This window comes from Panthera leo, chromosome A2, assembly GCF_018350215.1.
Source record: "Panthera leo isolate Ple1 chromosome A2, P.leo_Ple1_pat1.1, whole genome shotgun sequence".
In the NCBI taxonomy this organism is placed as follows: domain Eukaryota; kingdom Metazoa; phylum Chordata; class Mammalia; order Carnivora; family Felidae; genus Panthera; species Panthera leo.
The window spans coordinates 133,824,601-133,840,599 of record NC_056680.1 but is presented as its reverse complement, the minus strand read 5'-3'; the positions used below and the strand labels follow the sequence as shown (position 1 = coordinate 133,840,599).

Below are 15,999 nucleotides of genomic sequence, written 5' to 3'. Positions count from 1 at the left end.
AATATGTAATACTTACTGAGCTGCTCCTTCCCTGAGAAGATTATCATTATTAAGCAGTAACCGAACATCTGCAAAACAAGTATTATGTATTATATTATTGTTTCCATATGTTTGAAATTTCTATATAATGAATGCAGATTACTTTAGTCATGTATCAACACTCCCCACTCTTCTCTTACCCCTAACATGTAAGCAAGATCAAAACTTCACTCTGATGACCAAAATAACCATAAAAACATACCATCATATTATTTTTTAAAAGATACTGGTTAGGAATAAGATAATTAAATAAAAATACAGATTTCCAGGGATGCCTGGATGGCTTGGTTGGGTAAGTGTCCAAATCTTGATCTCAGCTCAGGTCTTGATCTCATAGTTGTGAGTTCAAGTCCTGTGTTGGGTTCTGCACTGGGCGTGAAGCCTACTTAAAATTAAAAAAAAAAAAAAAAAAAAAAAAAAAAATACAGATTTCCCCTATCTGAAAGTTCACTCTGAGCCACTTGGCTTTTAACTGTTTTTACTAACTGAATGGAATCCAAGGAGGATTTTCATTTTTACCAAATTGTAATTGTCTCTCCACTTTATGCCATTTCAGTTTACGAAAGATTTCACATAATGCTCTACTTTCAGATAGCAGGTGAAACCTGTACATGTTATTTTATACCTTTAATAGCCAATGTAGGCACACTGTAATTTCCAAAGAAAGTGGAGATAAGCTCCACCAAAAAGATGGTCTGGTAAGATCTGCAGAAAATACACGCATCTCAGTTTGATAACACCAGCATGAGTTTCAAATGAATCTGCTCCACAGAAAAGGGGATTAAGCAAGAAACAACTTGTGAACAGAACACAGATGTAGACATTTCTGTCCTAAGACAGCTCATATTCAAACAACAGATGAAAGCATTTAGCTCAATATGGATAACTGCTTTATTTGATTTAGCAATCTTTTTTTTTAATTTTATTTTTTATTTTTTAAAATTTACATCCAAATTAGCATATAGTGAAGCAATCTCACTTTGGTTATTGATTCTTAATTCTGTCCTAATTTTAGACTCAATTATTATGTAGACATTTGCCCACTCATCATTAAAACATAACTTTAAAAATAATACTTTTATTGGAAAATCCAAGCACTTTGTAAAATAATAAGGAAAAAAATCGCATAATCTCACCAAAAAAAACCCCCAAAAAACAAAAAACAAAAAAAATCTATTCTAATCTTGTTATATTTTCTTTATTTCCCTACACACTTGGCTATTTCACACAGTTGCTATCATAAAGTACATACCACAATGTTACCCTAATCTTTTCATTAAATGAAAATAACACAACTAACCTAAGTATCTTCCATTAAGTAACTGGTTAAATATAATATAAGCACACTATATAGTTCTTATAAACAGTGTAAAATTGAGCAGCCATTAAAAATAATGTAGATGTGAAAAAAATGTAGATGTGTATTTATCAACATGAAATACATCCATAACATGATAAACAGGAAGGGGAAAATTCAGCATGTATAGTATTATCTTATTAATGTAATGTTATATATCTGTGTCTACACTAAGTGATATTAAGTATTTCATTCAAATGCTGGAGAATGAGAGGGTAGAATTCTGGGTCATTTTTAGGTTCATTTTTATATTTTGGACATTTTAGAATGTCTATGGATCATTTTTACATAAATCATAAAGCTAATCCAAAAGAAAAAATACTGACTATTCATATGCCTCTTTTCAGTAGCAGGCCCTCATTTAAAAAAAAAAAAATCTCTTTCACTAACCACTAAAATAATACTAATTTGATTTCTAAGTTAACTTATTTTAAACAATAGAAGCTACTGCCTAAAAATTATTTTAAAAAATACAGACATTTAAAATTATAGTTACTTCTGTCTCACAAAGCAAACTGAGGAGTTCTATTTGATAAATATGATGCTTTCATGTTCAATACTGAAAACATAATTATTAACAGTGGTACTGCATGGTAGTATATCTTTTCCAGTTCTAAATGTGAAAAAAATTTTTAAAGCAACATCTATTTGATCCAGTTAGCTTTACACTGGAAAAAAAAGTCCTGCTTTTATCATAAGGAAAGTACAGAAGAAAAAATAGAAAAAATTGAATAAAATCTACTCTTACAGAAAGGATTAGGCTGTGGTTCCAAGCCAGGCAACACACTGGACCCATGAAGTGGTGAGTACGAGGCTTAAAAAAAAAAGAGCACCAGCCCAGATCTACCAAATCAGTATCTGACAATGAAGACCAGAAATTTATGTTTCAATGATTTTAGCAACACCAGACTAAGAAATAGTATTTGGTAGCCACTAAACTAACAAGATTTTATGACTTGGCAATTCTAAAATTTGTCACTTCTCTTGGAATTATCATACTGGTGTTATCAAAAAAAAATAGCAATGAAAATAATCAAATTCATGACATTTTTCCCTCAAATATTTAATTCTTTTTTAATTCTAAAATACTCCTTATTTAAAACCTCTATAATATACTATGTCCTACTTTTATTCCATAGCTCACTCTCCACCCCAAGCCTACTGAATGGTTTATCCTTAATGCCCAAATTTACGGTACCTCAACACAAAACTTAGCAACGTCAATTTCCAATGAGACTTAGAAAAGCAATTTCTAGGACTCGTACATTCTTTTAGGACCTTTCTGATTAACAAATCTGTAGGGCATTTATTCAAGGTAAGAACATTAAGTGAAAAACTTTCTATGAATTGTACAAGAGAATGGGGGCCACTGACTTTAGTGTAGTTTCACCATTATCAATTTAAGTTATATGCCAACTTTTGAACCTAAGGAAAGTAGAGGCTAACATCTTAAAACAGAAGTTAAACCCTACAGGAAGCAGAAATATTTCTGAATTCTCTCCCAAGTTCCCAATCCACTACTTGAGATTTTAGTTATCTTAAAAAGAATACAGAATACAGTATAGACTTGCCATTCTTTCTCTAAGTGTAGCTCAGTGGTTAAATTTTTAAGTGCATAAAAATTACCATATGTAATTGTATGCATTAAATTATGTATTATTATAGTTTTTGGATGATTTAAGGGATTTTCAATTTTTGCCTCATTTTTTGACTTTCAAACCTGATCTTTTTTGAGGTGAGATTCCATTATATCTTATACTATGAATGAAAATTAGTGATTAAACTTCTTTAAAAACATGTTTACATAGTTTACTCTGGAATAGAATGTTTTTAAATTAAAATTAAGAATCCTGGGCAAATTAGTTTAATCTAAGACAGTGAAGTCCAAATATATTTAAATACATATGGTAACTTATTCTTAAAATTGCTTAAGAAAAGTTTTGTAAGATCACTACAGGCCATTTTCCTGGTGACTTTTTCAACCATGTCATTCTTATTGTTAAAAAGGAGCTATTGTTACAGTTTTAATAGTAACCAGAACTGTTTAACAGTTTAAACTTCTGCTATGGGTGTATAATCATAAAAATGTTTGCCACTGTGGTTTAAAGAAGGGCATGCTAGGGGCGCCTGGGTGGCGCAGTCGGTTAAGCGTCCGACTTCAGCCAGGTCACAATCTCGCGGTCCGTGAGTTTGAGCCCCGCATCAGGCTCTGGGCTGATGGCTCGGAGCCTGGAGCCTGTTTCCGATGGAAAAAAAAACGATGCTTTTTTCCTCTGTTTGTTCTGGCTGTTCATATTATTCTAGTAGGTTTTTAATTTTTTTTTTTGATGTTATTTATTTTTGAGAGAAAGAGAGACAGAGCACAAGCGGGGGAAGGTCAGAGAGAGAGGGAGACACAGAATCTGAAGCAGGCTCCAGGTTCTGAGCTGCCAGCACAGAGTCCGATGCAGGGCTCAAACCCATGAACTGCAAGATCATGACCTGAGCAGAAGTCAGATGCTCAACTGAACCACCCAGGCGCCCCAGTTTTTCTTTAAAAGAAATACAAAACTGCATTTCACAATTTCAAAAAAGTAGTTAAAATTTTGTCTTTTTAAAAAATTAATATTACTCTCTTAAGGTAACTTACTCAAACATAATTATCATATATATCATAAGTATATTCTAACCATTATGAAATCCAGATTGACAAAAATTTTCATTGTAATTCAGAAAGCACATATTTTTCTACATACCCCACCCCACACACACCAGTTTTGTTATTTTGGTTATACAATTTATTCTTAAAAAAAAAAAAAAAGAGTGCTTGATATATCAAGCCTTAGTGTTATGAATTAAACACTCACCATTAAACACCTCATTAAATTCTCCAGGAGGGGCATGAATAATGAATTTTGCTGCTATACGCACCTAAAATAGAAATGAAGATATAAGTGGTCCATGGCATAGGCCTCTGCTAAAATAACCAAAAAACACACACACACACAAAATTATACTATTTCAAAGTTCTACTGAAAATGGCTTAAAAATTTTTTTTAGATAGTGACTCTTCTTCAAACAAACTTTATTACTGTTTCAATTATTTAATATAATCACAATGTACAGGCTAAATGCAGATAAAATACATATTTAACGCATTTAAGGATTCAAAGCTACCTACCATATAAACATTTTCTTATAAGCAAATTCTTCTTTTAAAATAAAATGGAAAAAAGTATCAATCAAGAAAAGTTGTATGTGTGAAGAAATAAGATGCATTTAGGTACAATAAAGAAAATAGATATACTATATTTATGTTTCTGTAAAATCACAAATTAGTAAAAAATATATAAAAGAAGAGGGGAAGAAAGGTCTAAATTCAAAATGTTTTTAACAGACCTGACTGAAGACATTTCATAAATAAAGCAAAACTTTGTATTTGCAATAAACATGATTATTTAAAATAAAAAACCCTGAAGAATCTAAAACAATAATAATTTACATGTAAATTTAACAAAACATCTGCAGGACTAGTGTACTGAACACTACACAAAATACTAATGACAGAAATGAAAGAAGAGCTAAATAAATGGAGAGATATGTTCATGGATTGGAAGACCCAATAATGTGAAGATTACAATTTTTCCCAAACTAGTCTATAGATTCAATGGAGGCCCAATCAAAATCAAATCAGGATTTTTCTCTTCTTTTTAATGTTTTTTTTTTTTTTTTTTTGAGAGAGAGAGAGAGAGAGAGAGAGAGAGAGAGGGGCAGAGAGAGGGAGACGGAATCTGAAGCAGGCTCCAGGCTCCCAGCTGTCAGCACAGAGTCTGACGCGGGCCTCAAACTCACGAACTGCGAGATCATGACCTGAGCCAAAGTTGGATGCTTAATGGACTGAGCCACCCAAATGCCCCAAAGCAGGATTTTTCTGATACATATCAACAAGCTGATTCTAACACTGATATGTTTTATGTATTATTACTTTTCTATGCATAAAGAATGTAATGAATGCCAATTTTGGCCATGTATTAAGACACCCCTCTCCAAATGCAAGAAAAATTTAAAAAAGCCACTGTGATGTCCAAAATAACCACAAACACATACACATGGTATTAAAAATAGATTTTGGCTAAGAAATGAGAGGATAGGGGCACCTGGGTGGCTTGGTCAGTTAAGCATCTGACTTCAGCTCAGGTCATGATATCCCTCCCTGTTTGTGAGTTTGACCCCTGTGTCAGGCAGGCTCTGTGCTGACAGCTCAGAGCCTGGAGCCTGCTTTGGATTCTGTGTCTCCCTCTGGCCCTCCCCCCCCCCCCCCCCCCCACGCCGGCTTGTGCTGTTTCTTTCTCTCTCAAAAATAAACATTAAAAAAAATTAAAAAAAAAATAAATAAATAAAAGGATAAAATGTTATTTCACACCCTTAATAGTAAATGCAAAGTAGTAAAGACAAATGAACTAGAACAGCCAAAATAACTTTGAAAAAGGAACAAAGTTGGAGAATGCACACTACCTGATTTCAAGACTTACCAATGGATCTGAACTAAGAGTCCAAAAATATATACATATATATATATATATATATATATATATGTGTATATATATATATATATATATATATATGTATGTTATATGTATGACCAAACAACTGTGATAAAGGTGTAAAGACAATTCAATCAAGAAAGAATTTGTTTTCAACAAATGGTATTTAAATAATTAGATACCCGTGAGCAAAAACATGAACGTCAACCTAAACTTCACACCTTATAAAAAAATTACATCAAAATGGATCACAGCTCTAAATGTAAAACATGGAATTAAAAAAAAATAAAAGAAACAGAAGACCTTCATGACCTAGGGTTAGGCAAAACATTCTTAGACATGATACTGAAACCATGATCCATTAAAAAAAAAAAGACTGATAAAGTGGACTCCACCGAAATTAAACCTTTTGATCAGTTAGAGACACTGTTAAGAGAAGGAAAAGACAAGCTACAAACCGGAGAAAATATTAGCAAATCACATATCTGACAAAGGACCTGTATCCAGAATATAAGTTCTCAAAACTCAACAGAAAGAAAATAGTAAGCAAAAGACTTGGGCACTTCACTGCATAGGATATACAGAAGACAAATAAATGCACAAAAGGATGTGTAACATCCTAAGTCATTAGGGAAACGAATACTGGAATCATGAAACACTACTACATACCTAACAGAATGGCTAAAATAAAAAAGACTGCTTATACCAAGTACTGGTGAGCATGCAGAGCTAGAACTCTAATACATGGTTGTGGCAATGCGAAATTTTACCAAGCAGCCTGGAAATCAGTTCGGCAATTTCTTATAAAGCACACACCCCAAAACAATCTCACTTCCAGGTGAGAAATGCAAACCTATGTCCATACAAAAATCTACTCACAAATGCTCAAAACCAAAACCCAAAAGTCCACAAATGAGTGAATGTATAAATAAAAGATGGTGTTTCTACACAATGGAATACTACTATGTTTTGTGTTTTCAAAATTATTTTCTTCTAAATGTTTAAAATTACTATTAAAATCAAAAACCAAAATATAAAAAATAATTTTAAAACAGGCAGTGCATGCTAAACATACATTGAAATCTATTATGTTTATGTAAATGTCTTAACTTCTTAATTTTCTTCATTGTATAGCTGCTCTGCACCCGCCGCCCCCTCCACTAAGATAAGGAGCTGTTAGCATTAAAAACGAAGTCTTAATCATTACTAAAGGCAACAAATAAAAATTGTGGTAACTTGCTGATGAACTTATCAATATTTTTCAAAAACATTTAGAATTTTGAGGTAATTGTTTTTCACAGCCCTAATGACTTATAAAACTGGCAAAATTAAAGTACTAATAGCAAGCAGTATACATATAGCATATTTACTAATTGCTAAGTTGTTGAGCTTTAAAATTTTAAGTTGTTTCAAAAAAAGGCATATACCATTCAGAGTTTTAATCAGTTCTACTTAGAGTTTTTACCAAGAGAGCAAAAATGATCTAAATTTTTTTTCCCTACAAACTTATTTGCCTTTGTCATTGCACTAAATGTATGCACTTAGTACACAGTGACCAAAAAGTTAACAACTGCTCACAATACCTAAAGTGAATGGTGGATTAAAAGAAGTACCATTAAGGGTTGGAAGGTCATAGGAGCTGTCTGAGAACCCAAAACACAACTCGGATTATACCAGCTATGCCTGGAGTTTTGTAATCTGGTCTTTGTGAATTTCACCAACTAAGAAGAATGTGATTTTTTGGATTTCTCAGGTGATAAAGGAAATACATCCGCCACGGTAAATGCTTAATTGTCTTCTAAAAAATTGTTCAATCATCAAGGTATCTTTTAAGCACAGTTATAGACTCAACATGTCCTTACATCCATCTTTCTTAGCTGACATTTTTTTTAATTTTTAAAACTATTCTAGACCACTTCTAAATCCAAGAAAAGAAAAAAGGTCATACAAGAGTTCTCAAGAGTAGAATGAATTCCTGAAAATAATAAAAAACATATTTCCTCAAAGGTTTTCTAATACATATGGAGCTTTACTCTATTTACCCCTGGGAATATTATAGCTTTCCTGGAAGAGCCCAGTAAATTATTAGATACATTCCCAGGCCCTCTGCTAAATCTTCTGCATTACCCACCATCTTCTTCCATGTATTATTTGAAATCAAGTCCTTCTAAATTGGAGTCGGATGCAATAAAGAGTTATTTCATTGTATTTCTAAACTGCAATTCTAGATTGGTAGGGGTGGGGGACTTGGGAGGCTTTTTTGGGGAGGAAGGTTTGGCTAGATGGAAGATTAACTCTTATCTGTGTTAGTCACTGGCATCTGACAGGCATACTTCGTAACAACTGTACCAAGAAGGATAGTTTTAAAAAGTTAACCCTACTAATGTAGAGCTTAATGCATTAACCTGAGCTAAAAGCTGAAACAGCTATATTTTTCCTTTTCTTGCTCTTGGATCCAAATAATATTTTGTGTAAAATGTATACAAAAAGATAAACATAACATAGAAAGTATATTCCATTCCTTTGTGCTTCTGGTAAAAGAACAGATAACAACATATGACTATAAAGTTACTTATATAGAAAATAGTGTATTCAAAATAATATCCAAAATGTCAGAATACATTTGTCCTGCAAAAAAAAAAAAATAATAACTTCTGCCCATCAACTGTCTGAGATAATACAAAAGTATTACTGTCAAAAATTTTTTTGTACGTTGTTTTTCTTATGAGCTTTCTTTCTTCCTTTAAAAGAAATTCCACAATTCAAACAACAAATTAAGTAATGATAGTAATGGGTAGTAACTCACAGAATAAAATAGGAATCTATGAGTCTACACTGACACAAAGAAATGAATGAACAAGGGAAAGCTCCTCATTACAACAGATTTCAACTAATGAATGTAGAAGGAATGACTGAATTATAAAAATCACCTTGGATGACCACTGCAATAACTGTTGCATGCAAAAATCAATAGATGCTAAAATTTGTGGGTAAAAGTATGATAAAATGACAACAGGACATTTACATGGTCTGAAAAGTATCTTTCCAAATACTTAATTATATACTTACATTGAGGAAACCTGCCACACACCACCTTTACCAAATGATCACAGTTATAGGTAAGAGGAAAAACTGGTATCATGTGCCTCCTAATAGCATATACTGAGGACATAATATCTCTTACAGCCAAAAATTCATAGGCTGAATCTAATCATGAGGAAACAAACCAAAATTGAGGTGCAGTCTACAAAACAGTCTGTACTCTTCAAGTGTGAAGGTCACAGAAGACAGATAATGCTGAGAAATTGTTCCAAATTAAAGAGACATTACAGTAAAATTCAATGTGATCTTAGATTGGATCCTGGATCAGCAACTGGTGAAATATAAATAGGGTCTGTAGATTAGAAAATAGTATTGTATCAATGTTTAATTTCTTGATTTTGATAACTGCACTGTAGTTATATAAGAGAAAGCCCTAAACAGTCAAGTACTTAGTGGGAAAAAAATTTCTCCTCTACTCTGAGGTTGTGGGGATTTCCTCCCATATATATATATTTTTACTTTAAAATTTTGCTCTTTGCATTTAGGTCTTTACTCCACTGGGGACTGATTTTTGTGTATGATATGGGATGGAGATCCATTTTTTTTTTTATTACACTGTCATATGGATAAATAAAACAACCTAATGTTATTTGTTAAAATGTACATCTTTTCCCCAGTGAAGCAACACAAAAGAAGAAGAAAGTATCTTACATATGCACCATATTTTAAAAATATGGGTTACTCCCTTATTTCAGTCACAGATATGAAAAACTTGTCACATGCTTTAATAAATTCCAAGTACTTCTAAAATGTGTCTGATGAATTTAGGAGTCATTATTCAGGTAGTAATTACAAAAATATAATTTCCTCAAGGAATTTCTGAATATTCAATAATATCAGAAGGCAATAGTAAGAGATGCTGTCCTGTTATTATGGAGACACTGGTTAACAGTAAGAAAATATCACATAAGTGATGTAAAATTAAATTAAAATCCCATTTCTTCTCACAAAGAACTTGTTTTTAAAGAGTTCCAGTGGTTGTCTCTGGAAGTAATGAATAATTCATTTTTATACATAAAAATTCTAGCATGGTTGTTTAGACATTGCTGTAATTCACAATGAGCCACTGTGTCCTAAGTTAAACAAATTTGGGTTAGAGGATTCTAATAACCTGAGTTCTAATTAAGATATGACCCTATCTACCATTTTTGTTTGTTTACAATAATTTAAAACAACTCATGATTCCGGAGACTCAAAAACAATTTGTTATAGCTTAGACCTTATAAAAACAAGGTGAATGGGTACTTGTTTGATGTTTCACCTATGGCTGAACATATTTAATTTCACTTCAAATTTTCATTAAACATCTACACAAATTTTGTTTGAGGAGGGCTCTAATTGTTTAATACAGATTTTCAAATGACAAAAAACTTGTTGTATAACCCATCAAAATGACTTACCTTCAGGAGTTTTCTCTTGTGACCCAGCAATCTCATAAGGTATTTACACAAGAGAAATGAATGCATATGTCCACAAAAAGACCGGAATGTTCATAGCAGCCTTATTCATAATAATCCCAAATGCCCATCAAGAGGAAAATGGATAAATAAACCGGGGTACTAATGCAAGCAACACCATGAATAAATCTCAAAATCAAGTTAAGTGGAAACAAGCCAGATACACACAAAAAATACACACTGTGTGATTCCATTTTCATGACATCCAAAATCGGGGAAAACTAATCTTTGGTGACAAAAGTTAAAGCATGGTTGGGCAAAGGGTGCAGGGATTGATTAGAAAGAAGCATGAGTGAACTTTTTTGGTGATGGAAAATATTCTTTAAGTGAATGGTGGTTGCATATAAATTGTGAAAATTTGGGGCGCCTGGGTGGCTCAGTCTGTTAAACTCACTCTTGATTTTGGCTGTCATGATCTCATGGTTTGTGAGATCCAACACCATGTCAGGCACTGCGCTGACAGCATGGAGCCTCCTTGCTATTCTCTCTCACCCCTTCTGCATCACCCACATGCATGTGTGCGCTCCCTCTCAAAAACATACAAATAAACTTTTTAAAAAACTGAAAATTTCTGAAGCGAACATTTAAGACTTGTACATTTTATGGCAGGTAACCTATATCTCAACTAAAAAAAATTTAAATTTCTTATACATATGGTAGTATTATCTTATTTTTTTAATGTATGTATAAAATGTTAACGTTAAAACTTAGTAACCAGACATAAAGATGGCCAACAGACACATGAAAAGATTCTCATCGTTACTTGTCCTCAAGGAATGCAAATCAAAACTACAATGAGATATTACTTCACACCTGTTAGAATAGCTAAAATCAACAAGACAAGAAACAACAGGTATTGATGAGGATATGGAGAAAAAGGAACTCTCCTGCAGTGCTGGAGGGAATGCAAACTGGTACAGCCACTGTGGAAAGAAAGCAGCACAGAGGTTTCTCAAAAAGTTAAAAATAGAAGTACCCTATGAACCAGCAATCGCACTACTGGGTATTTACCCAAGGAATCCAAAACCATTAATTCAAAGGGATGCGTGCACCCCTATGCTTAAAGCAGCATTATTTACAATAACCAAGATATGAAAGCGGCCCAAGTGTCCATCAAACAATGAATGGATAAACAAGATGTGGCATATATATATAATGGAATATAAAAAAGAATGAAATCTTGCCATTTGCAGCAACATGGACACAGCTAGAGAGTATCACACTAAGTGAAATAAGTCAAGTCAGAGAAAGACAAATACCATGAGTGCATTCATATGTGGACTTTAAGAAACAAAACAAACGAACAAAGGGATTAAAAAAAAAAAAAAGAGTACGAGACAAACCAAAAAAACAGACTCTTAACTATAAAGAACAAACTGATGGTTACCAGTGTGGAGGGGTGTAAAACAGGTGATGGAGATTAAGGAGCACACATGTCATGACCTTCACCGGGTGATTAAAATAAAAACTTAGGGGCAACTGGCTGGCTAGGTCAATGGAGCGTGTGATTCTTGATCCTGGAGTTGTGGGGTTCAAGCCCCACGTTGGGTATAGAGATTACTTAAAAAATAAATAAGATCTAAAAAAAAAAAAAAAAACCATGTAAAAACACTCTTAGTAACCATGATAATACTATTTGCTTACTTTCTAATTAAGAGTCAAACACTGAACATTGATTTTTATTGCTACAGTACACAAAATCCAACATTTTGTTTGCTTTATCTGAAGTAGGCTCCACACCCAACATGGGGTTTGAGCTCAAGTCCCCTAGACCAAGAGTTGCATGCTCAACTGACTAAGCCAGCCAGGTGCCCCTAACATTTTGCTTTTTTAATAGAAAATACAGTAAAAAAAAAAAAAAAAAAGAAGGTAAAATTTTAAAGAAACAAAAGTTAAGAACCTTAGGCTTTCATTCTGAATTACAGAGTCTAATATGTTGGCATTAATCTATACCACCTAGGGAATCTGTCTCCATCTCCTTAAAAAATACTGGGACATTCTCGCTTAAATTGATGGTCAGATAATGTCTTTAGTCATTTCCTTTATCAGTGCACAATTCATAAGCAGGTAATCTCAATGCTCATACTGAATAAACTGAAGTCATCTTTCTAAGAAATTCCACAGTAATGAAATGTCTACATTTGAACTCTACATAGATTTCATCAACTAGCTTCTGTTTGCAGGGAAGACTCAAATGATAAGGATTGTTGAAGTAGGACATCTTAGGGAAGAGGGTAGACCAAGTAAACAATACAGGGTAAAATAAGTCAAAATCTTAACACTTCAGTTCTAAGTCACTGCACCAAACTATACAAATGTTATAGCTGTATCTGACATCTCACAGGCAAATATGTTAGAATTTATTCTCAAAAAATCCTATTAAAATCTCCTATTGAACTTACTTAAAAAAAAAAAAAAAAAGCTAACTTTCCATCTCTTATGCTTCCAAAACCCTCACTGTTTAGCACTGATTTCGTTTGGAAGAAAAAAAAATTCAGAGGGAAAAGAAAAAGAAAATCAGAGAGGGAATACTGTATCTGAGTGCTTAGAATGAATGGTGCCTGGCAGATAGCAGGCTCTCAAATATTTGTTGAATCACCAAACATTCAATCTCCTTTCAAGGCAGGATTCCTGCTGCCTCTGCCCTATACTCTGCACTCAGTAGATAGTTGAACAAATGTATAAGCAAGAATAAACTCTCATTTACTGAGAACAGTCAGGAAATACAGTATTTCAATAAGACAAAAATTTTAAGTTATCACTAGTACAATTCTACAGAGACTTAATTTTCAAATAAATTACAGTGAAAACCACAAAAACTTATGCTAATATAAAGAAGCTGTATAGTGTATCTCTCTGGAGCCAGACTAACCAGGCTGGATTTTCATCTCCACTACTCATTAGCTATGTAAACTTGGGTAAATAAGTAATATTAGCTATCATTCACAGTAACAGTAGTAGACAATAAGTATACTTGTATTAGTATAACTCTAGGTTTTTTAAATTATTATTCATTTTTTGAGAGAGAGAGTGTGTGTGCAAACAGTGGAGGGGCAGAGAGAGGGGGACAGAGGATCCAAAGCAGAGAGCCTGATGCTGGGCTCGAACTCATGAACCGCGCGATCATGACCTGAGTCGAAGTCAGACGCTTAACCAAATGAGCCACTTAGGCACCTTGATATAGCTCTAGTTTTCTTAAAAATAGCCCTGGAACACAGACATTTTCATGTTACATGTTAGTTTCTTTGTGCCCTACAGTGATACAAAGGTGGCATATGCCCAGGCATTTCTGTGTTCTTTGTAATGCATTCACTTCCACACACTGACATCCTTTCTCCTCACTTGGAAATCATTCTTTCCCTATTTGACTCTGCTCATCCCAAAAACCAGGAGAAAAAGCTGGTTTCCTAGCTGCATGGTGGGAATGTGAAAGATCTAGACTTTTATCTAAGACAAATGATCTGTACACAAGTTTTTTTTTAACTTCTATAAACTCCCACTTTTTAAAAAGTTCATTTATTTTGAGGGGAGGAGGGGCAGAGAGAGGGAGAGAGAGAGGGAAATCCCAAGCAGGCTTCCTGCTGTCAGCACAGAGCTGGACACTGACAAAGGGGCTTGACGTGGGGCTCAATTTAACGAACCATGAGATCATGACCTGAACCTAAAACCAAGAGACAAACTAACCAATTGAGCCACCCAGGTGCCCCTCTAAACTTCCATTTTTTACAGGGAAATCAAGGGGATGAAATATACCATTATTTCTTAACCTGTTGAAACTCCTACCTCTGTTAGGTAAAATAAAATGATATCTACAATTACTCTCTGAGACTGCTGTTACTACTTTTAATTTATGAAAGAAAACAGAGGTCCAGAATTGGGATGTGAACGAAGTTTTGAAATACACTCCAAGGCTTTTCACAGAGCTACCTCCCAGAACAGCATCACTTTTCTATGATGGTTCTGAAGACAGGCTGGGAACAAAAGAAAACTCTGGGCAATCTCACTTATGTCCAATACTTCCCTTATCACCACACAACAACAGCTCTCAGATCTATACATCCAACTCGTTTGTCAAGATCAAGATGCATTTTTCTAAGTATAACTTATTTACTAGAAATCTTCATTAAAATGTCTCAAAGATACTTCAGACCAGCTCACCCTAACCTACTCCTTGCTATTCTTTTAAAATTACTAGCACCACCTAGAAATCATTCCATTTTTCCCTCTCCCTCAGTCACATGAATAGTGTCTATCTCTCTTGCTCAAATCTTTGTTCAGCATTGCTACAACAGTCCTGCCTCTAATCTCATATTCTTCTTCAATATTCATTTCCCATTCTACCATCAGACTGATACTTTTTTCTTTTTTTGTCTTTAATATTTATTTATTTTGAGAGAGGAGGGGAGGGGCAGAGACAGAGGGAGAGAGACAATCTCAAGCAGGCCCTATAATCTCAGCACTGTCAGAGCAGGCCTGATGTGGGGCAAGATCTCACAATGTGGGGGATCATGACCTGATCCAAAATCAAGTCAGGACACTTAACCGATCGAGGTACCCAGGTCAGGTACCAGTCAGGTACCAGTCAGGTGCCCCAGACTGATATTTTTCAATGCAAATTCTCATCATGTTTCTTCCTAAATCTAACGGCTCCCCAACTGCCAACAAAATAAAGTCCAAAGTCCTTAACATGACATATAAAGCTTCTCCATTATCTGAAGGCTATAAAATATAACTGTTAACAGCATAAATGCTAAAATCAGACTGTATGGACTTAAGACTACAGCTCTACTGCCTTCTACCTGTATGACTATAAGCAAATTAAATTCAGTTGTCTTATTTGCAGTAAATGAGATTAACACACTTAGAAAAGTGCTTGGCACAGAGTAAGCACTCAAATAATAGCTACTACCTTTTTTTACTCTGCCACTTTCTAGCTCCTACAGTCTATCCATTCTTTTTCTCATCCCACATACACACAGTACTGGAGCCCCAGCACTCCATTCAGTCTTTCGAACAGAACTCTCGGCTTTCATGCCTCTATATCACTGCATACATACGATTTGGCCATCTTTTATCTACTGTAATAAAATTGCACATAACAGAATACCTTAAACTTTGTAAAATATTAGAAGATCACCAAAAAAGGTAAACTGAAAGATCAAATTATACTATTACAATTTTTTGATATATTATTTAGCACAGCATAGTAAATCCTTTTTTTTCCCCCTAATTTGAGAGAGCGTGCACTTGCAAGTGGGGGAGAGGAGCAGAGGGAGAGAGACAGAGAATCTTAAGCAGGCTCCACACTCAGCGGGGAGCCCAACATGGGACTTGATTCCATGACCCTGGGATCATGACCTGAGCTGAAACGAAGAGTCAGACGCTCAAACTGAGCCACTCAGGAGCCCCAGTAAATACTTCTGATAAAGGGTTACTACTATTAAAATCTGTGGTATAAGGCCTAAAGTTAAGGACCGATATTATGTGTGTCTTGACATCTAGGGAAAACCAGGAGGGCGGT

General features: G+C 34.2%; 1 protein-coding gene across 2 annotated transcripts in view; it reads right to left on the bottom strand.

Moving 5' to 3' along the window:
* CAPZA2 (capping actin protein of muscle Z-line subunit alpha 2) overlaps nt 1-15,999 on the bottom strand; it is a 69,662-nt gene that overhangs the window by 36,440 nt on the left and 17,223 nt on the right. For both annotated transcript variants that reach the window (XR_006197989.1, XM_042922855.1), the window contains exons 2-3: nt 4,243-4,306; nt 17-68 (exon numbers count right to left, since the gene is read on the bottom strand). Coding sequence is in view for 1 of the 2 variants with exons in the window: in XM_042922855.1 (XP_042778789.1) it covers nt 17-68; nt 4,243-4,306 (116 nt within the window). In the remaining variant the exon portion in view is untranslated. The remainder of the gene's footprint in view (nt 1-16; nt 69-4,242; nt 4,307-15,999) is intronic.